Source organism: Lissotriton vulgaris, chromosome 2_1, assembly GCF_964263255.1.
Source record: "Lissotriton vulgaris chromosome 2_1, aLisVul1.2, whole genome shotgun sequence".
NCBI classification, from domain to species: domain Eukaryota; kingdom Metazoa; phylum Chordata; class Amphibia; order Caudata; family Salamandridae; genus Lissotriton; species Lissotriton vulgaris.
The window spans coordinates 347,050,020-347,073,974 of NC_141687.1; the positions used below are offsets into that span (position 1 = coordinate 347,050,020).

A 23,955-nucleotide genomic window follows, 5' to 3' on the forward strand; every position below is an offset into this window, starting at 1 on the left:
CGATATAACATTCAAAAGGGCGAATCTCATTGAAAACTATAATTCCCATTAGCCAAACGGTTCCAAAGTTCTGCTCCTAAAGGAATGAATGGGATATGATCTAGCCTTGCTGGTCAATCGGGATTGGATCCACAATGTCGTGGAAGAACTCTGATCCAGAGTCAATCTTTGCAAATCCTTGTTCTCTGCACTTTGACACTGGCTGATGTGTAGGGTTTTTTCCAGTGGTGCAATATGGATACCTTGAATGTAGCGGAGGTTGCAACAGACTGTATCTGAGATTTTCTGGTGCCATCAATTTAACCAGGTAGGTGTTAGAAACAGCCAGAACTCCAGGCAACCAAAACATAGCTGTATCTCGATTTATACTGTTCGTTGTAGAGCTATATTTTATTCTGGTACTCTTGCTCTCGTGTGGTGCCTTCACCTGCATCTCGTAAAACTAGAGGTTTTTTCAACTCTCCTAGGGCCCAGGCACCTTAATCCTTCATGATGAGGTAAGGTGGGCCTGTGGAGGCTGTATCTCAGCTCTGGTTACTTGTGGTCAAGTTGTTCCTGAGCCTTAGGGTCTGTCTTTTGCCTCTGGTGCTGCACAGTGTGTTCAAGGACCTGCAGGGACATCTGTGATTACAGCGTCAGGTTGTTCTTGTGCCTACGGCTCTGTCTTTTGCCTCTGGGGCAGCACAGTTTGCTCGAGGGCCTTCAGGGACGTCTATGACTACAGCAGTGTCTGTGGTTCATACATTTTATGTATCCTGTACAAGGACTGCCAGTTCCCGGAGTCCAGCGATGCCTAGCTGAGGTCCTGGGGGGAGCAAGTGTGTGTGTCTCACACCCCCTCATAGCATTACAGGTGCTTTCCCTTACTCTTCTTTCCCTGTTTTTTCCTCATGTGTTACAATGTTTCACTTTTTGCTGTACCTGCTGTGTCCCAGAGAGTCATTCTTCCTGGTTTTGTTCCCCTCGTAGCTGGAGGAGCAGCTCAGCCGCCTGCAGAGGGAGAAGAATGAGCTACAGGGGCGTCTGGAGGAAGATCAAGAGGATATGAACGAACTAATGAAGAAGCACAAAGCTGCTGTGTGCCAGGTAGGCGCTATGTGCAGACAAACTGAGAAGCACAGAGTCACCATCCCTAGTAATTTGAACACAGGCACACTTGTGCATGCATGCTCACATATCAAAATGCACCCGCAAAAAAGCATAAAGTTGCGCTGAACAGGATGGCACACACTCGTGTACGTATGCATGCGAGAAAATAGGCATAAAAGCACCCTGTATCAGGTGAATCTGAAACCTGCACTGATGAAGCGGAAAACTATTTTGTGACAAGTAAACCAAACACACACTCACTCGCTCTCCCTTTATTGGCTGACTCACTGATGCACTTTTATAATTCTGCACCATAAATGGACTGTAATTGCTCTGGACTAAATACCCATCCCTCTTCATTTAATTTTATCTTCCAACGTTTGTCACCCCCTGCCTCTGACTATTTTCTCCGCCAACCACTTTTGCTCTGCCAGGCTTTTGCTTCTAGATCCTGTGAGTTGCAGGGTGTACCTCATTCAAAACTGATACTGCATAGTCTTCTATTTTAACTTGGGGTTTGCATTTCAGGAGTGCAACGTTTTAGGCAGGACTGCATAGCTTCTTTTGCTCTCTGCTGGTAGCTGGTTTAGAACTGCCTCATGAAAGGTCAAGTGAAAATTGATACTAGTAACAATTTACCACCTACATCACTAAAAATCAGTTTGTGTTCTTTGCCAAAATTACACCTACAAAGAAATCCGTAGTTTTCTAATCACGTCCAAAGATTTGAGAAACAATTGTGAGACTTCTTCCTATAGAAATGAATGCAGCCAATGTTATCAAGTGGAGTAAAGTTAGTGTATGACCTGTTCTTAAAAACACAACACAACAATGAACTTCTTACGAAACCATGCAATAAAGCCACCCATTGACTTACTGAATGTGGGCATTTAGTAGACAACGCTCCATTGCACTTTATGCAGTGTAAACATTTGACATGAAAAAATGTGTATTTTGCGTTGCCTTTGGCTTTACAAGCACAATGACCTCCACAGTGATTCATTGCAGGTACACTATGCATCTCAAAATCAGTTCATATGTCTCATCTGTCTGTCAAACTCGGTGTTTTATCACAAATAAAATAGAGGTGAGGCCAAGATGGTGGCAGAGTGAGAACTCCCGTCTACAGCTCTGGTCACAACCCAGCCACTTGCTTCATCTGTCCACCAGATAGGCAAAATACAGAGGCTCGCCACAGAAACAGTTCACAAAGGCCTCAATGTGCAGTTCCCGCTTGCCTGCGATCCTCTTGGGATCCAGAGAGGGTGAACTGGTGGGCCAGGCGTGGCCAAGGAGAGTAGTCAAGTAGGACGGCTGTGCAGCTGATCCCCACAAAGCTAACCATTGGCATCAAAAGGAGAGTCGTTCCCTGCACACCAATGAGCAAGGCTGGTGTTAAAATGAGGATCATCTCCAAGGCATTAATGAACCCCTTGGCTGCAGACCACCATATACAAATTATTCTTCAGCAAGTGGCCCAGGCCTGGACCAGATAGAGAGTCCCCAGAGTGCCTGGGTTGTGCTCCCTGCAGACACAATGCGAGTGTCTTCCCCTAAAAGTAACCACCAGAGGGATCCAGAACCTTCAGGGCATTGTTAACGTCCTGCACGGACACTCACCGCTTGCAGGGGATTTTTACACCAGAGAGGCCATGGCTCCCCAGAGGCTCAGAGCAAGCCCATCCCCATGGGTGGTGGACACTGGGAAGGATGTTTAGCCGGACCTGCTCCACAGTCAGAAGCCATCATATATTCTTAATAGGAAAAAACCTCAACAGAGTAAATGTGCATCAAACCAGCAACTGCCACAATTCCCTGCCTACACTAATGAGGGCCTTGCCTGGGCCTACCCCATAATAGATACTGCACCTCATGTGCCCCTCAGGTGTGGTCTACAGAGTGGGTACAAACCGGGATCTGGACCTCCTAGCATTGCTGCGCACTTGACTATCCGGCTAGTATGGCTGTATGTATGTATGTAATCTCAGCCAAACATAACAGAGCCCCAGCCCCGCTTATTCTCTTTACTACTATAACTATATTGGGCCCTTTACAATTAGACAATTTGAAGCCTTTCCATTCACCACAGACGCAATGATCCACTGATGAATCTTTCGCTGCTGGAGGGGTGGGAATTAGGATGGCCAAAATACGACATCAGCTGTCCAATGAGGACCATTAATTGACAGCTAACTCATGAATTTCACATATAATTTAAGTACACCATTCTGAAGACCATGTTGTAAAAATAAAGAATAGTAACCGAATTCTAGTCCGAAGTTAAGTCAGACTATAATTATGCAGACTAAAAGCTCTGCAAAAGCAATGCAGAACAAAAGAAGTCATACTTGATGTTCTGACAGAGCACGCTGATTCTCCGTACTAGACATTTATGTAATCAGTAAAGTAATACCGTTTAAATGGAAGACCCAACAAGACTCAAAAATAGACTCAGGCAGGCATTAGATTAATTTGGTTATTGTATTAAAGATTCAAAATCCATGGCAAGTAGCAATCTTTTGAGAATTTCAGTTAAGAATATCACAGCTTTTATCAAAGTGGCAAACATTTAGGCAAGGCTTAATCAGATGGTTATTCTAAAAATCAGTTTACAGAATTACCGAGTCCCACTACCATTAAAGGTAGAAGTATAGTTTGTTTGTCTAACAGCTCACATCCTACGAAAAAGGGGAAAGGGTTCAGATTTAAAGTCCATTAGCATAGAGCAAAAGAAGTAAAAGAAAATTACATTGAAATGGTACAGCAGCTTCCAACTGTAGTATCAGCTAAGTAGTCCAAAAGTAAGAGGACAATTCTTCGTAACCATCAAAAATCGATCAGCATAGCATCCGGTTCTCAGAGCAGGAAAAGCCAGAATGGCAGTGAGTATTGTCAAGAAACAAAAATCTGTGACGTTGCCCCTCCTATGGGGTTCTTCTTTTATAGAGTCCCTAACAAAGTCCCAGTGATGTAACATCACACCACCATCGAAAGTCTGTCATATGCTCAGATTCACATAATGTTACCTAGGACACTCGAATCAGTAAGATGCTTTTTTCATGCTAGTCATGAGAAACAAACACATAAGCCTAACATAGATGAAAAAGAAATACAAAGTATCAGTTCTATAGTAAAGCTGAAATCCTGTTCCCATAGGAATAATTCACTGTGAACATTGAAGAAACATTTAGGAATGTCGAAAGTTATACATGTACCGAAACAAACAAAGCAACATTTCACTAGTTGTAAAAGGACAATTGCATTAGGTCAGGGGAAAGGTTAGCATTAGAGAAAAAGCATTTTTGTAAAAGCCTTTAAATTGGCATTACACAAATTAAATAGACTCAAAATCAATATAAAATATAATGCAATGAAATCAATTGAAATAGTGAATATGTAGACCTTTCACCAGACTTTATTACATGGAAAAGCTAACATTAGAAATACTCTACTACCACAGTTTTTCTCTATATTCATATAAGTATATAATTATCTAAATTCACACTAGAAACTTCGTTTTTCTTTTTCATAAACTATAGAATCTCTAGTGTTATTATGCGAATTTTCAAGATTGTACCTAGTTTCTACACATTTCTGTTCCTACTTTTCTAAATGGAACATTCTAAATGAAGGCATTAGAAAAACAGCAGCATTTTATAGTACCTTTTGCTCACTCCAAGTCCCAACACTTAGTCACCTTTACAACTCATTTGCAACTTCAAGCATGTTCACTGATGCAATGAAAGAAATGTTAGTAACTGTAATCCCCAAGCCAGAAAAAGACCCCTCAATATGTGCATCATATTGACCCGTATCCCTTCTAATTGTGACACCGAGTTCATACAGGAATCCTGGCACAACTCCTCAACATGTTCATGCAGGGGCTGATGGACCCCGATCAAGTGGTCTTTACACTGGGGAGAAATGCACAGACAACATCAAATGAATCCTACATATATTCAGCAATGTTACATACTCTAAGATAACAGCACTTGTCTTATCGATAGACACCAAAAAAGCATTTGATGGCGTCCTCCGGCCCTTCCCGAGCAGAAATTTGGATAAGCTTGGTTAAGGCCTAAAATTCAAAACGTGGGTTCTAAGCGGTTACTCCCACTGCAAAGCCAGGGTGAGAGCGAACAGCACAATATCAGACATTTAAGGTGTATGGTGGTACGAGAAAGGGCTGCTCCTTGTCACTGCTCCTCTTCGCACTCTATAAGGAACCCTTAGCTGAGAAAATTTAATCCAATCCCTTGATTATAGGTATACAATTCAGCAGCCATGAACTTAAACTGCTCCTTTTCACCAACAACTTACTAATGACATTATCAAACCCACAGAGCTCCATCCCAGCACTGCTAACCAATTTTGATGTGCTCGGCAAAGCATCCGGTTTTAAAACAAGTTACTTATTCAAAAGAGGTGGGAGACCGAATTAGAATAAACTCCAAAACGGAATGGAATTGCATATTTCACAGAACATGCGCATCCACATCCAGCACTGCAGGCAAAGAGGCCATGCTGAAAACCACAATTGGTTGATATTACACCCCGGCATGCATTAATACTTGGAACCCACAAGATCATTTGATTGCTGGCAGAGCTGAGGTGGCACAGGCACACTACCCAATCTACTGTGGTGCTGCTCCAAATAGAAACGATATTGGCAGAAAGTACTCTTGGATATGAGCAAAATCTTTAATATAGGCATACCTCAATCTCCAGCATACGTTCTTCTTTGCCTCCCAAACAATGTCGTTATGGAAAAATCTCAGCAGCCATAGATTACAAAGTAGACCATTTTGAAAAGACATTGGGGCCATGCATCACTTTCCTGTCCCAAGAATTCAAGGAGCTTGCAATACCCTACATGTTAGAGGGTACTTCGATTCACATTGAGTCTAGAGTAAAGCGCACTATAATAATAAAACAAGACAATGATATGGCTGAACTGGGTATGCCTTTAACCATAATGGCACACAGTGCTCTGGGAGAGTGGGAGGGTATTTTCTTTCTCCTTTACTTGTTTATACATATAAATGTCTTCACATTTCTCTCTACTGATCTTTCCACATTTCACTCCCCACCGGCCAATGGTTGTAGGTAGATGCATGTGTACAAAATATCAATGAAGAGATATAAAATACATTTTGGAGATACATTTTGGAGATATAAGGTAATAAGCAGGTGCGCATGTCTGCTAAAGGTTCTATTCACAGAAGTAGGCAAACACCTTTTTAAAAAAAAGTTTACGAGCTGTATTGAGTGTCCATAAACAGTAGTGAAATGTGAACCTATGAAAAAATTCCAGACTTTTGCATTGAGTTTGCAAACAGCATATAGCCTATACTTAAGTCAGATAGGCAACATACTTCATACACATGAGTGGTACACATACTCCACATGAGACACACATCCAACGCATACACAACACACTTCTCTAATACACACACTTAACAACACCCTATGCAGGCACACTATAAGTGATGCACATGCTCAAGAGATATGGTGAACAGTCACATTAAGCAATATACACATCGGACACACACCAGCAATAAAGACATTTGTAGACTTCTGCAGGACACATACTATTGACTTGTGACACACAAACACACACCCCTAAATGTAGATACACTCAGACTGACACCGGGCAAACATGATAAATGGTTAATACATATACACTCAACATGACACAAAAACCCATCTAATACACATACTCTTAAACGCTTACACCTAATTCTACACACTCTCGAGACACAAACACACCCACACTCATATAAAAACACTCTGATTCATGACTCTAAAGGCACTTTGAATGTTAACAATCCTTCCTGTGTTCAGCTATAAAACACACACATTACTAACTCCTAACATATTTTGAATACACACTCATGTCTCCCGATACATATTTGACACACACAAGCACATACTTGTGAATTATTCAAAAATATTTGCACATTTTTACATACTCTTTAGAAACATATACTCCTGCATTAGTTATTAACAGGAGTTTGTGAATATGTTTTAAATTGATCACAAACTTCTGAATTGTTTTTGAAAAAGATAAATAATAAATAATAACCGGTTATTTATTGAAGGGAAGCTCTGAGAAGAGTTGTTATTCCTGACTTTATATACATTCATATTCATAGAAATGCTTGACAACTAACAGATATATGAATTCTCTGTTATGCATAATATACACACTACTTGTTTTAAACACGCTCAATGCACACACATTCAACGGAATACAGACACCCCATTTCCGACTAAACAAACTCTGAAATACACACATGCCTGACTCTTAATACAATTACTCATAAAACATATAACATGAATAACCACACTCCAGATAACCAGTAGGGACAACACAAAAACACTTATATTAGTGAAATGGATAATATATACTCCTGAAACCACTCATCAAACAAACACGCACACTCCTGACTCTAGCACATTTTGAACACACACTGCTGTCTCTATATACATACATGCTCGACACACTCACACACTTTTAAATCCTTACTATGCACACTCAAGCTCATATACAAACAGGACACACGTCAGATACAAATACTCCATAAAGCCTTGTAAACACATACTCACAAAACACACGCCATCCTCAGTCCATGCTCCTCATGGTACAGCCTCACACTTTTGACTCTATACACTCTTAGAGACACAGACTAATAAAGCACACACATTTTTATACACTGTAACTGAGACACATGGCTGATAAACACAATCTACCTGATACAAACTCTACTACATGTGGAGGCAGTCTTCTGACATACCCACTTGTAAAACATACACATTCATGACTGTGTACACTTAGACTGATACTATACACTCCTGACTTAACTTGTAACACACGCGCTCCTAACCCACTACCCATTTTGGACACACACTCCTGGTTCAATATACATGCCTGACAAACACACACATGTGAATTATTTTTTATTTGAAAAAGTTCACAAACTGTATGCCTTACGTTTATAATGCATTGTTTATGAAATAAAATAAACAATAACTACTATTAAATGTTTTTAATTGAAGGATAGCTCTGTAAAGAGCTTTATTCATTATTTTATTTACAAGCAGACTGACATTGCACGCCTAATGGGTACACACATTCCAATATGCACAGAAAACACAGAAACTCGTGATTCTATATGCACTCAGTCTGATAATGCACACCCCTGCAGCGCCGGCATGTGTAGGTAAGAGCGGTGGGCGGAAACTTCAACATACGACGCAGAGGGAAAATTAAATAATTATTTTTCCTCGACATCGTCTGTCGAAATCCGCCCCTCCGCTCTTACCTGATCAGGCCACGGTTGCACCCCTGGTTCCAATTCTAAAACATGCACCTACCCATGAATTCTTACGCATTTTGAGCAGATACTCCTCTCAACATAAACTTGCCTCATAAGTACACATGCATGTACACACCTCAGAACTTCCAGACTGATATATACTCTGGCTAAAATACATGCCAGACGCACAGGTTTGCAACCACTCCCAAGACACTCAACACGATATAGCGCACACTCGTTACACTGATAACACACAGCCCTGACTCCAAACTCCTTACTGTAAACATACTTTGTAGAAATGATACATCTCTTTAAACCTTGTAATTACACATCTTTTTGTTTTAAAATAAACATTTAAAAGAAAACAACTCCCAAGAAAAAAAAAATTACAAATTGCATTATGCTGACTAATACGTTAACAGTGCAAAATCTAAAAAGTCAGCAATCATGTCGAAGGCCCTCCATCTCATTGCCATCCTCCCATCTGCGGTGCACACAATTTTGTTTCTGTTTTTGGTAGTACTATAACACCAAGTATGGGACTTTAGCTGTTACTTTAGGTCTAATTTAGAGTTGGGTGGAGATTTCTGCTTAAAGCAGATGAGAATCCCCTTGCGCAATTTTCTCTTCGAAAGCGGACAATATAGTTAAAGAGATTACGCTGTTGGATTCTTCTCGGGTTAAACACTCCTTCCAGAAATATGAGGATTTTCCAATTTCACAGGCAGAGCCAAGTAGGGCCCTGTTTAGCCTGCCAAGTCCAATTTTAAGTTGCGAATGATGTTTAGATTTGTGATACTTGCTATGGCTCTATCTCAAACTGAGGTCCTGTTATGTATCTGGATACAGTAGTAGGACATGCCTCATAAGGGTTGTGTGTTCCTTCATCTGCTGTCCTCCCAGGGCCACTGCAGCCAGTTGGCTTCTCCGTCCTGGACTATTGATGGGGTTCCTAAGGGTTCCATGAGCAGATCTTCATCAGTGGCAGGCAGGTTGCTCTACACGTTGTATGTTTATGTATGGCTACTACATGATTCTTTGCTGTGAACGAAAGTATGTTTCAGTCATGGACATTCCTTTTTACAAACAATTGCGTTGTGGGACCTTTTTCCATTTAAAATGAAACTCTACAACTTCCAGAATGCAGAATCCGAGTCAGCGGCTTTAGTTCCTACCTCTGCTGAGGTCTGATATCAGCTCTGAGCTTTTAGTACTGGTTGCTTGGTATTCCTGTGTACCCTCTCTGCTCAGTAAGTGTTTAGTTTGATAGAGACCAGTACTTCCGGAATGTATGACTTTGTTGTGTTGAATGAAAGCCCAGGAATGGAAGGGTATACCCTCAGAAGCAGAGCCGTTAATAAATGTAAGTTAGCAGTCTGGTTCTGTTATTGCAACAAACGCCCAGTGAGTTTCAGGAGGAATACACCAGCTCCTAGAATTTATGCTGGAATAAGCAGAAGAGGAGCTTTGTGCCCATCTCTTCTGTATTCACAGCGCTTTGCCTTTCGGTGGCTGCGGTAGGGTGCAGCACCACTGACGGTTCCTCAAGTCTCTCTCAGGCTGTCTCGGGCTCTTATAGTTGTCACAAGAGGGCTTCCGTCTCATTGTTTCCAGGAAGGAAAGTGCACCCGTTCAAAGAATGCTGCAGGAAGAGACTTTCATCCATAATGGTGAGAAAATAGGCATAGTTTCTACGTTTATCTCTGTGTGCATGCAACATGTGTGGGCATCAATACCACAGCGAAGTCTTACTTTGGAATGCAGATGTAGCTTACCACAACAGTTGGAGGAGAACAAGGAGTTTTCCGAACTAAGGCTGGATTATGTGTTGGACTTTTTCTAAAAGTAAAGTCGGAAATCTAATATTGAACAAGAGATCCTGATGTCACTTTCTTGCATTTGTTTTCCATCTCAGAAAACTTTGACAGTGTCCTCTTGATAACAAGACAGAGAGGTAGTGAAAGAATCATGATTACTCCGCCCCAAACCAGAAAAGATGTTTCGAGAGGAGAACTTCTAGTAGAGAATCTCAAATTTCATGTAAAAAAATAGGCCTTTAATGGAGATTAATAGCTCAGGAGCCTCAACTTTAAGACCGGTGTCCACACATTCACAGTCTGCAGCTTGCCTTGTTCAGACAAAATAAACAAGGATCGCTTTTAAGGGTACCAAATCCACCAGTTGGTACCAACAGTTTGCCCATGGGATAAAGCCCACCTTCCCTTATGAGAAATTGAGAAAAAAAATCTTCTCTTATGGTTCTAAAGATGTCACAAATTTGGTTCTGGTCAGTGCCATTACAGTGATGGTGGTTCTTTACCAGGCAAACCCCTTGACTTGAGCTATTTACACCTGCCACGTGGTCCACTCTGCATGTACTCTCCATGTGTTTCAGTTCGGACTCCCAGAATTATGGTTGATGTGTGAGAACAGTCTTTAAAATCGTAGGCACCCACCTTTCTGCCAATGCGCTCATAGAAAATAGTTTTGGGAAGCACCAGTAGAGACAACGCTTTAGGGAGGGAGCTTGAGGACCTTGACCAGGAAAGCGAGAGGCTTACAAATAGGCTGAGGGAAGCCATCAACAAGGTAGCTCCTGCACAGAGGGAAAGGGTAATGAACAAAGGAAAGGGTACCCCCTGGTTCACGGAGGTATTAAGAGGAAAGAAACAAACTCTTCGCCAGTACGAAAAGCAGTGGCGAAAATCGTATGACTCAGAGGTCCTCTAGGATTATAAAGCTGTGTTAGCCCTTTACAAAAAAGCCATCATCACAAGGAAGGCTGAGTTCTATGAGGCCAGAATTAGGGAGGCGACTAGCACACAGAGGGAGACATTCAAAGTGTTGAGGGAATTAAGCCAAAAGCAGGAACAGAAGGCCACAGCTAACTTATAGGACTGTAACGTGTTTCAGACCTTTTTTCTAAGCAAGGTCAAGGATATTCTAACCGACATAAGTAACACTCAGATCAGTCAACGCTCCTTGGTTGTGGAAGTACCACCGAGCACCCATGGTAATAAACTCTCCACATTACTGACACTAAACCTAGACTCAATGTCCCGCATCATGGCCAGAGTCAAGTCTGGGTCACCAGAGCACCCCTGTCCACCTAGGGTGTTTAAGGTAACCCTCCCAGTGATGGGGAGGTATCTCCTCTCCCTCATCAATCAATCCCTGACAACTGGGCAGGTCCCACTCAGCTTCAAGGAAGCTATGGTAACTCTGCTGTTGGAGAAAGCAGGGTCAGACGTCAACAACCTGAAGAATTATCGGCCTATATCTAAGCTCCGTTTCTTGGCCAAAGTAATTGAACAACATGTACTTAGAACCCTCTCACTATTTATCGAGAAACACCAGCTACTTCAGGTGCGGCAGGCGAGCTTTAGGGTCCACCACAGTACAAAGTTGGTGATGCTTTTGGTGTTAGATGAGCTCAGGCTTGTGGCTGACAAGAGCAAACCTTGTGCATTGATCCTTCTAGACCTAACAGCCGCTTTTGACACCGTGAATCATGGCCAACTGTTGGCTCGAATTCAGAAGTTGGGAATCTGCGGTGTGGTGCATCAATGGATCTCCTCCTTCCTGAAGGATCATCACAAAGGATTAAGCTAGGGGACCGTGTGTCCAGTAAAGGTGCACTGTCTTGTGGAGTCCCACAGGGCTCTGCGCTCTCCCCACTTCTTTTCGACATCTATCTCCAGCCATTGGTGGCAGCCTTGGTTCAAATGGACTGTCGAGTGTTTAACTATGTGGATGACACTCAACTGATCCTTCGGATCGACAGCTCCCTTCAAGCGCAATCCTGTGTACAGAACATCCTTAGGTATACAGTAAACTGGATGACTGCCAATTCGCTTAAAGTGAATCCTGACAAAACAGAGGTAATAGCCATCACCACGGGTGTCATCCCCATGTCTAATCTATTCTGGCCACAAGAGTTGGGTATTACACCCATGCCGGTCTCAGTTGTGAAGAGCTTAGGCATTAAATTAGATGCTAAGCTTACACTGTCAAACTAAGTGTCCACTGTGGTAGGGGCCTGTGTGGGCCTTTTGAGACAACTTAGGAAACTAACATCCCTCCTATCACACTCAACTCTGTGCACAGAAGTGACGGCACTAATTGTATCGCGATTGGACATTGGCAATGCGCTATACTTAACCTATTCCAATCATGGAGTCCCACTCTGCAACTCTGGGCAATAGCTTGCTTAATCTCCACAACGGCCCCCACAAAGCTAAGGATGCCTGGCCTCCACCTTGGGGGTGCCCAGGAGTGGACGCCTCACAGGGAAAGCCAGGATGGGTTCCACAGCGGTATTCGTACAAGCGCCTTGAGACCCTTGCGGGTGAGTAGTGCGCTATACAAGTATCATTTTACAATTTACAGGGTTACCAGATAAGCTGTTAGGTAAGCTCAGGCGCGCAACACCCATTGGGCTCACCGGGCTTCAGCCCCCCCCCGTCGCCTCCTCTGCCCGGGCTAAGATGACACGCACTGAAATGGTGCAGGAAGGCTGCGCATCCGATCCGAGAATGTGATTGTTTTAATGATTTCTGAGAGGCCCAGCAGCCCGAGCCAGACAGCGAGCCTCTGAAAAGTTTCAGCGAGTGAACCGACCCCCCTGCCCTGACCTCTTGTGTTTCCTTTAGAGTGGGGCAGAGGTGAAATCCTTGCCTGAAGGCAGGGATTTCACCTAAGCACTTGATGGGTTGTGAGCATGGGGTGTGAAGATGTGCACAGCAGGGGGAAGGCATGGCCAGTTAAGGTGATGCTTTTCCTTTGTAAAGGAATTTCTGCTGGCATCTTAGCACAGGGTGTGCTGTCTGTGCACTTGTATAGATGTGTATTCCATACAAGTGCACAGACCGCAAACCCTGGGCTATGGCGCCAGCAGGAATTAATTTACAAAGGAAAAGCTTCACCTGCACTGGCCATCCCTTTCCCCCTGCTGTCTGTGCATTTGACCCACATTGATCTACACAGTGAGACCTTCGGGGGGGGCTGGATGCCAGGACACAGTGCTGCTGATCAGCCAGACTCCACAGTATAGTATCAGAAGAGCAGGCAGCAGTTTTTTTGTGTAAGTTCCAGTAACTTTAATGCATTTTTCAGCACAGCATTACCTACTGCCTGCATATCTAGGTTACTGTGAATGTTGTTCTTGACTTACATACATAGAAACGTCAAAGAGGACAGTCCCCTCCAAATATGCAAATGTAGTGTAAGTTTATAGTGTTTATTTTTTTTTGGGGTGCTAGTGGGTAATTTTAGAGTTCAGGGTGGGTGTGGGTTTTAGGGTGCCAGTGAGTAATTTTATGGTTCAGGGTGGGTTACGGATTGGGGTGCCAGGGGGTAATTTTAGGGTTCTGAGCGGGTATGGGTTTTGGGATTCCAGGGGGCAATTTTAGGGTTCAGGGTAGGTATGGGTTTTGGGGTGCCAGGGGACATTTTAGGGTTCAGCGTGGGTATGTGTTTTGGTGTGCCAGGGGTAATTTAGGGTTCAGGGCAGGTGTGGGTTTTGGGGTGTCGGGCAATTTTAGGGTTCAGGGTGGGTATGGGTGATGGGGTGCCAGGGGGGAATTTATGGTTCAGGGTGGGTATGGGTTATGGGGTGCCGGGGGAATTTATGGTTCAGCATGGGTATGGGTTTTGGGGTGCCAGGGGACATTTTAGGGTTCAGCGTGGGTATGTGTTTTGGTGTGCCAGGGGTAATTTTAGGTTTCAGGGCAGGTGTGGGTTTTGGGGTGCCAGGGGACATTTTAGGGTTCAGCGTGGGTATGTGTTTTGGTGTGCCAGGGGTAATTTTAGGTTTCAGGGCAGGTGTGGGTTTTGGGGTGTCAGGGGGCAATTTTAGGGTTCAGGGTGGGTATGGGTTATGGGGTGCCAGCGGGGAATTTATGGTTCAGGGTGGGTATGGGTTATGGGGTGCCGGGGGGGAATTTATGGTTCAGCATGGGTATGGGGTTTGGGGTGCCAGGGGTAATTTTAAGGTACAGGGTAGGTGTGGGTTTTGGGGTGCCATGAGATTAATTTTAGGGTTCAGCGTGGGTATGTGTTTTATAGTGCCAGGGGTAATTTTAGGGTTTAGGGCAGGTGTGGGTTTGGGATGTCAGGGGGCTATTTTAGGGTTCATGGTGGGTATGGGTTATGGGGTGCCAGATGGGAATTTATGGTTCAGCATGGGTATGGCTATGGGTTTTGGGGTGCCTGGGGTAATTTTAAGGTTCAGGGTGGGTTTGGGTTTTGGGGGGCAAGGGGGAATTTATGGTTCAGCATGGGTATGGTTTCTGGGGTGCCAGGGGTAATTTTAGGTTTCAGGGCGGGTATGGGTTTTGGGGCTCCAGGGGGGTGATTTTAGGGTTTAGGGGGGTATTGGGTTTTGGGGTGCCAGGGGGTAATTTTAGGGTGTGGGGTGGGTATGGGTTTTGGGGTGCCGGGGAGGGATAATTTTAGGGATAGGATGGGTATGGGTTTTGGGGTGCCAGGGGTAATTATAGATTTCAGGGCAGGTATGGGTTTTAGGGTGTGAGGGGGTTAATTTTAGGGTTCAGCGTGGGTATGTGTTTTGGTGTGCCAGGGGTAATTTTAAGATTCAGGGTGAGTATGGGTTTTGGGGGGCAATGCATCAAGCTAACAAAAATGTGTGCTTTAATTGTTGTCCAGTTTCAAATGCAGAATTCACCACATTTTTTTCTCAGCTTGACCTGAGCATTAACCGATCCTGATTATCTGCCATTTTAGCTCCGCCCCATTGATTTACATTAGCCACGCCCCTTCATCTGCCATGTTAGCCCCCCCCGAAATTAAGATCTAGTTGCGCCCCTGGGTAAGCTGCAAGTAATAAGGAACGACGCGGCAAGATTGATTTTCAAGCTCCCAAGACGTTCACATGCTACTCTACTTCTGCAGCAGCTGCACTGGCTCCCAATTAAGTAGCGGGGCAGGTTTAAGGGCCTCTGCATTGTACACAAAGCTCCTTTTGGAAAGGCACCGAAATACATCACGGATAGCCCAAGGAGCTACATGCCAGGACGTGACCTTTGCTCATCCGAGGCAGGCTTGTTGTCCTGCCCACGGTTTGATAAAGCAACCTGGGGCGGACGTGCTTTTTCAATCCTGATCCCTCAACTGTGGAATAAGCTACCGGAAAGTCTGCGTAGGGAATCCTGTGGAAAAAGCTTAAGACTCTGTTGTTCACACAGGTTTGGGGACATGATGTGCTCTAACTAGGGAGGCGCACTGACTGGTAACTGCTGGTGGGGTTTGGCTATTCTCTCATTAGCGCTAAGAGACCGCTGGTGATGACGCGCTATACAAATGCCAATAAACATTAACATTTAATTACCTGAAGCACAAAATATTGGCATAGGTGGCCTAATAAATACAATCCTGGCCCAACAGAGTGGTTACGATGGCTCATTCTTTAAATTCCTCCATTGAACATTCTCAAATTAACTAAATATGAAGAGGAAGCAATTTTATGAGTAAGACCCAAGGCTCGTCGGAAAATGCTCTTCATGCGTAAAGAACTGCAAGATGGCCACCAGTGGTGCTTTCGGAAGTGGAACTCCAGCTTTCCCTTGCGTGGGCCACTGTTACTGCCAGGGGTGACAAATACCCATGAACCAGGCCCGAGCTTGTTTCTAGGACGATCCCAAGAACACTGGATCCGCTATGATAGCGTCCATTAGAAATAGTATCTGAGCATCCTTGACTAGTGTCATAGACAGGGCTTTCAGTGGGCCGGGTCTCCAGGGGTCTGAGCACTGGCAGTTTTTTAAAGGGGACCTCACTGTTTTGAGCCCTGGCACAGGTGGTCCGTTTTTTTTTTCCGGACTGCAGTGACAGTAGTTTGTTGTCACTGTAGTCTGGAAAAAGTGCCAAGGTGCAAAACAGCCCGATAGAGACCCGTTTCGAGACAGCAAGCACATCTATGTTGCCTGCCCTCACTTCTCACTAGCGGAGAAGTTACGGCATGACGTCATGCCAGGTGAGAGTTTTGGGGGAAGGGAAATTCTTTAAAGAGTCATTTTCTTTATGGATTTCCCGTCTCTTTTTTGAAAGAGCAGCAACATTGTGGTAGGGTCACCAGGGCTTTAATTGGAAGCTTTTTCAATATTATATGTAACGAGCCATAGTTGCAGCTTATTTATCTTATGCAAACAATAACCATTGACAAAGCAAATAGTACTTACTTGTTGTAAGTATGATGTTACTTGTTGTATTATATATCTGGATGCAATGACAGAAACAACAAAATACAAGTCGGGCGGCACACTATGCTAAACAGATTTTTTGCAAAAGTGTTTTAAAGCCACGTCCCTAAGTACACTGGCCACGCCCCTTTGAGAGACCCCCCAGTTTTTTCATCCCACTTAAAGCCCTGGTCATAGAGATAACCAGCGACACCCAACTGACATTCTTCACAGAGGACGCCTTCTTCGCTGTCTGATTCTGTTTATCTTTGCTACGTGCTCCCTCTGCCTAGCACTGCTAAGACGAGTTGCTCTGTAGCCCCCACCCCAAGTAATCCCCTCCACCCACCGCTCCTTCCTGTGTAAAGAGGCTGCAGTCTTCTTGAATCTGGCCCCGCGTTGAAGGCTCTGCTGCCGCAGGTGTATCGGCTGGCAGCCGCAGTGCATCCTGCCGACCTTGGCAGGCCTTTTGCTGGCAGGAGGTGGTTGTTGTGCTGGCAGGGGTTGATGTGCGGCAGCAGGGGAGAGTGTAGTGTTGGCAGGAATGATTGTGCTGCTGAATCGGTGGTTATACGGCTGTCTGAGTGTTGTGCTGTCAGGTTGGTATGGGGCTTTACGGAGTAGGTGTCTGCTGCATGAGTTGGTGTACGATTAGCAGATGGGTACGTACTGCCAGCAGGGAGGGGTACATGGGCGTCAATTCAACAAAATGCAAGGGGTAGCGGAAGTGACATCACATGCCCTATGACCTTAATGACATCACACCAAGTGATGTCATATTACCCTTGATCTTGTTTGTTTTTTCCGAAGGAACTCATTTCATATGACCTTAATTATAATGACATCACAAACATCTATGTTTATTTATTTATTTATTCAAAGTTTTATATAGCGCGAACAGGATCCTTACAGATATCAGAGCGCTTCACAAAGACAGGGGGGGGCAAAAGGAGTAAACAGAGGTAATGGGAACAGTATAATAGTCAGTGACATGGTAATAACATGGATAATAAAAACAAACATAAAACCAATCCATATATGATCAGGTAAATAACATGGTAACATGGTAATAACATGATAATAACATGGTAATAACATGGTAAGTAACATGGTAATAACATGGATGATAAAAACAAACATAAAACCAATCCATATATGATAAGGTAAGGGAGTAGTATAGAGCAGCACAGGTCATTGGTCCGACTACACTGGCGTACAGGTGGATCAGTAAACCAACGTGTATCATATCTTGGTCGGTAGTAAGAGAGTAGCGTAATAGTGCCCCCAACAAGTCAAGTATAGTGCCAGGGGAAAGGCAGAGCAGCGGTACAAGCAATGCAGAGTCTCTGACCCAACATCTGTAGCGATCAGGAGATCTTGGCCAGAAGCATTGTTTTCACCTCTTTCTTGAAGAGTGCAGTGGAGGTGATTAGCCTTGTTTCAGGAGGGAGCGCATTCCAGATCCTGGGTGCCATTCCAGAGAAGGAGCGTTTGTAAGTTTTCGCTTTCCGAAATCTACGAGGTTTCAAGAGTAGATTTTTAGTACTCCTATTGGATCTCGAACCTCCTGATATAGACAGCTTTTGAGCGAGGTAGTTGGGTGCCTTGTGGTGCACGGCCGCGTGTGTCATAGTTGCAATTTTTAGCTGTATTCTGGCTTCAAAAGGCAGCCATTTTAGAGACTTTAGGTCTGGGGATATGTGCGAGTGCTTTCTAGAGCCAGTAATGAGTCTCGCGGCAGCGTTCAGGGAGGCTCTTAAGGGTGCTGTTGTGGATAGTGGGAGACCGCTGAGGGTCGCAATTCCGTAGTCTATTCGAGGGATGACTAGAGCTTGTACAGCAGTTTGGAAGTCTTTGGCCGGGAGGAAGGGCTTAATTTTCCTCAGCGTGTTAATTTGGAAATTAGCTGCTTTTGTGGCTTTGCTGACGTGCTGCTGCATGTCGAGCTTGGCATCGAGTGTGATGCCTAGGGATTTCGCCGAGTCCACGATGGTAGGTTGGACATTGAGTGCTGTTAGGTTGTTGAGCCAGGTTTGGGTGGTGGAGATTTTCGCCGGAGGTGAGATGAGTAGGAACTCAGTTTTTAGAGCATTCAGTTTGAGGTGATTATTGGCCAGCCAGGATTGGGTGTTAATAAGCGTGGAATTCAGCTGTTTGATATCTTCCGGGGACTGTAACTTTAGGTAGAGTTGTGTGTCATCAGCGTACATATGGAATTGAACATTGGATGCTTGAAGCAAGGTGGCGAGGGGTTCCATAACGAGGTTGAACAGTGTAGGAGAGAGGGTGGATCCTTGTGGAACCCCTAGATCTGCAGGCACAGGTGTAGATAGTACATTGTCAATCTTGAACCTCTGAGACCGGTTGTGAAGGAAAGACGAAAACCATTTGAGAACAGTTCCCGATAGCCCCATCCTAGTACTTAGTAGCCCCAACAAGTTCTCATGTTTGACCGTGTCAAATGCTGACGAGAGATCAAGAAGGATGAGGAGGCAGGACTCATTACGATCCAGAATTTGGAGGGCGTCATCAATTATGTGTGTCATAGCTGTTTCCGTGCTATGTTTCGCTCTGAAACCTGATTGATGAGGGTTGAGGAGGTCAAAATGGTCAATGTGTTTTGTTAGTTGGAGTTGGACACATTTCTCCAACAGTTTGGCCAGGGTGGGGATATTGGTGATGGGCCGATAATTGTTTAGGTCAGACGGATCAGCTGTAGGTTTCTTGAGTATAGGCGTGACTTGCCCCACCTTAAGGGAGTCTGGAATGTGTCCTTGTTGCAAAGAGCTGTTAATGATCTTGGTCCAGAGAGGGAGGAGCAAGGGGATAAAGTCTTTTACAGCATTAGCAGGTAGAGGGTCTGTGAGGTGATTAGAGGGCTTCAGAGTGCAGAGCAGTTTGTGTATAGCTTCTTCCGAGTAGGTGTCGAAGTACTGCCAGGATGCATTGTTTTTAGGTTGAGTGTCAGCCATTCTGGTGTAGTTGGAGTATCGATTTACATCCATGATGAGGTCATTTCTTATGTTGTCAGTCTTATGTTTAAAGAAAGCAGAGAAGGCTTCACAGTGTGGAGTGTCATTTGTTGTGTTATTTGATTGTGTGGGTTGTGCCTTTGTTTGGGTCTTAATTAGCTCGAACAGTTTTCTTGGCCTATTCTTCGCTTGGTCCAACTGGCGGCTGAAGAAGTCCGACTTTGTGCGCTTTATTTTCCTAAAGTAGGCATTTCTCTTGTTCTTGAGCTTTTTGAGATGCAGTGCTGAAGGGTCCGATCTCCAGGTGCGCTCTGCCATTCGCATATTACGCCTTTCGTCATTGAGACTGTCATCATACCAGGGGTTAGAGATTTTGGTGGAGACTCTCTTCAGTTGCAGAGGGGCGACTTCATTGACTATTGTATTCATAGAGTCAAGGTAGTGGTCAGTCAGTGATTGAACATCTGAGGCCCCTGGAGGGGGAAGGAGGAGGTTGCCGATGTGGGGAGGTATGGTGGAGGGGTTAAGATTCTTCAAATCCCTTTTCCATGTTTTGGATTTGATTGGTTGAATAGGGTTAGGTTTAACTTTTTCGTTGATAAAGAAGGTGATAATGTGGTGATCTGACCAATCGCAGGGTAGAATCGCTTCCAATTGAATAGCGTTCTCTTTGGCAATGATGAGATCGAGTATCGCTCCTTTGTCGTGTGTTGGTTTATCACATAATTGGGTGAGGTCAAGCGCATTGAGGAAAGTTTTTAGACTATTCACTGAAGTGTCTTTCTGATCGTTCCAGCGGAGATTGAAGTCACCCAGATAGACTTGAGTGGTCTGCCGACCGGCGTTGGAAGTGATCAGGTCCATGACTTGTTGGGAGAATATGAGATTGTCACCAGGCGGGTGATAAATGAGATGTAGAGTACATACTTGTTTGCCCTCACTGATGATGTCTAGGCAGAGGAGTTCACAGGAGGAGAGGGAAGGTGAGGTGACTTGAGTAACGGAGAGGTTGCTCTTAACAATGCATGCAATTCCCCCGCCCGTCTTGCCAGGAGACCTGTCCAGCCTAATGATGTGGTAATTGGGGGGGACTAGTATGTCCATAATCGGGGTAGAGGCTTCAGTGAGCCACGTTTCCGTTAGAAAGGCTAGGTCTAGCTCCCTATTTGTGACAAGATCCGCGATGTCGGAGGAGTGTCTCTGGGCCGATCTGCAGTTTAGTAGGATGCATTTGAGTTTGGGAGAGAGAAGGGTGGTCGAGCTTTCTAGTGTGAGGGGAACTTTCCTGAGGTTGTTAGGGACGGAGCCTCTGTTGTTGAGTGTTGGGAGCCTCAGAGCGTTTGTGGGAATTGTGGGTATGGGGATGTGCGAATTGGGAGAACCTTTTACCGGACCTGGGCCATAAGAGCGTAGGAGAGAGCAAAGGTCGAGGTCCGACAAGGGGCTGAGAACACGACGGGGGCGGTGGGAGTTATTGCGAACGGGGATAGTGGACCATTGCTGGTGTCGTCGGGGGCGAGTGCATGTAGGAAGGGTGCGTCGTTTGTAAGGTAATGGGATGGTGGGAGGTTGACTGGGCTGTGAGGAGAGAAGGTCTTTGATTGCGTGGATGTCTTTTTTGATTAGTAAAATTTCCTCCTTGACTTGTTGGAGTGTGGATAAGGTCAAGTCAGGAGGGTTGATGAGGTGTTCCGCGGTGCTAATGGGTGGGATGGTATTCAAGGTGTGGACGTGTTTGTGGGCGAGGGGTGTGAGTGGTGAAGGTGAGGCAGGCGAAGGGTGGGAAGCATAGATAGTGACTTCAGTGGGAGACGGTACAGGTGAGTAGAAGAGTGAGTGAAGATTAAAGACAGTGGGGGAGACAGAAGGGTAGTGAGGGCTAAGAATAGGAGGTGGGAGAGAGGGGGGTGATAGGGTAAGTGAGGAGGTATGTTCTGTATCTTGTGTTGGGAGGGGGATGACGTTATGAGTGGGAGTGGGGAGGGAGCGGGGAAGGGAGAGGTGTCTGCCATGGGGGGGATGGGGTGGTTGGGTGGATAAACTCCGAGTGATGGTGTGTGCAGATGTAGGCGTGTTGTGGGTGGGAGTTGTTGTGTCGGGTGTGAGAGACACGTGGGTGGGAGAGGAGAGAGAGATGGGGAGAGAGAGGTGTCTGTCGAGGGGGAGATGGGAGAGGTGTCTGTCGAGGGGGAGATGGGAGGGGGTGGATAAACTTTGGGCGGTGGCTTGTTCAAATGGTGGAGTGTTGTGGGTGGGGGATGATCTGTCCGAGGGGAGAGGGATGGAGGGGGTGTGTGTGGGGATAACAAGTGTCATGTTGGAGGGGCTACTAGTATGTGCGGTGGGGATGTTCGTGACTGTCCTTGGGGAGTGGCGTGCGTTAACAGCAGGTGGGCCATTTACTGGGGTACTGGTGGTAGAGGTGTAGTAGGTGGTGGCTACGAAGTCAGGGGGGATAGTGCTGGCGGACTTCTGGGTTCGGGTCCGTAGTTTGGAGAGGTGCTCTTTGAACTTGGGGAAAGGTTGTCTAGTAGTTCCAGGTTCTTGTCCGTGGCTTGGATCAGGACAATCCCGGTATTGTAGATTGTAATGGTAGACCTGCCAGGGAAGAGGTGGGAAGGTGTGATGGTGAGAGTTGAGCCATGGGCTGTTTTCTTGGTGATGGAGACTGTGAGTAGAGATAGGAAAGTTTTTCTCCATTGGGCTCTGCGTGAGGTGTGGAAGATGAAATCAGTATTCAGGGCTCCATTGCCCGATGAGAAGTAGGTGTCAGCAAAGGGTGTTTCCGGGTGCGCCCTCAGGAAGTTGTGTTTGAAACGTTTAGTGGCACTTTTGGAGAGAGGGGTGGAGGGGTATTTGATTCTAAAAGTGTGCTTGCCGTTGAGCTCCATTTTAGAAAGGCTGTGGTGTTAGGTGTCTGAACTAGGGCGATAGTACACGTTAGATGTCACCTAAGCTGATTTAATCTTTGAGATTCCCGGGAAGTCAATCTCACCCGATATTGTAGTGAGCACACGTAGCCGAAAGGCCAGGCTTCTACTAACAAGTTCCCCCCTCTCCCAAGAACGTTGTGAAAAGAGAGTGGGTATATAATGCATTTTAAAGCACAGTTTTCAAATACATTTTCTAAAATGAAATAGGCTCTGAAAGGGCACTCTTTACATTTTCAAATCCTTTCATGGTATACCAAGCTTATGAAATCTGATACTCCCTCAGAATAGATCCCATTTTATCAAAATGTACTATGGATGGCCACCATATGTTAACAATTTGCTCCATTGTACCAGTGGCAGCATGTTGTCATGGATGCACCATATGTCAGGGGTGCCCCCAATATTTCATTGCTAGAATGTTTCCATGTATGCCATCCATATATCATAGGTGATCCTTATTGTAAGAAAATTACCTCAGTTTATCATGATGGCATTTGTCATGTTGCCCTCCTCCCATAAGTCAGGCTGGGCTCCTTTGTGCCAAGGAATACCTCCAATATGCTAGCACTGGCAATACCTCTAGTGTGCCACTAACCGTATTTTACCATGGTTGCTTATTATTCCAAGAATTACCTTCAATGTGCTGCCCATATTTTGTTACAGGTGTCTGTCACCATACGAATGGCCGCAACTATGCCAGCAACATTATTTTACCACTGTCCGTCTCTATAAGACAGGAATTGCCTTCAGTACGCCAGGGTCTAAGACAGTTTTGGAAGCATAACACTGCGTTCTCACATTCAATTCAATTCACTCCCTCGCACTCACTGTCGCTCACATACACTCTTACCCACAAGCACACACACAACATACATTTAAATGCATTTTTATTTACCTTTGCTGCGATCAAAGGTGCATTCCAGGTAAAATGTCTTTTATTTTTGTTTTATAGAGCGCAGACTAGACCCGAAGGTATCAGAGCACTTTCATGAGCACCAGTTGCGACAGATTCACTTCTGTTAGGCACGGGGAAATTAATTGATTTGCCCAGAATCACAGGATGTTAAGTGTCCTTGCTGAGACTCGAACCTGGTTTCACAGCTTCGAGGTCAACTGCCCTAGTCGTTATTGTAATTGTGCTCCTCTCCCCTAAATTGTAATTGTGCTCCTCTCCCATACATTGTCATTGTTAAACTATTAGTGAATAATGAAATATTATTCAGTAGTAGTATAGTGAAAAATGCACAGAAAATAGAGCCTGTTGTTACCCCTGTGTTCCTGGCACTGATGTTGCCACCTTTGATGCCAGGGGCCTAAAGGCAGTGCAAAGGGTCTCGGAGGGCAAGCTACGGGTCGCAGCTGCAACCCCCTAAAGACGTCCATGGTTGGGGGTGAAGGTGGTGGAGGAGCGCACGGTGCTGTTAATAATCCTTTCAATGCTGCA

The 23,955-nt window shown here is 45.0% G+C and overlaps 1 protein-coding gene across 22 annotated transcripts in view; it reads left to right on the forward strand.

Moving 5' to 3' along the window:
- Positions 1 to 23,955, forward strand: part of MYO18A (myosin XVIIIA) — a 778,205-nt gene that overhangs the window by 640,812 nt on the left and 113,438 nt on the right. For all 22 annotated transcript variants that reach the window (XM_086955115.1, XM_086955123.1, XM_086955114.1 and 19 more), the window contains one exon: positions 970 to 1,086. In XM_086955115.1, coding sequence (XP_086811241.1) covers positions 970 to 1,086 — 117 coding nt within the window. The remainder of the gene's footprint in view (positions 1 to 969; positions 1,087 to 23,955) is intronic.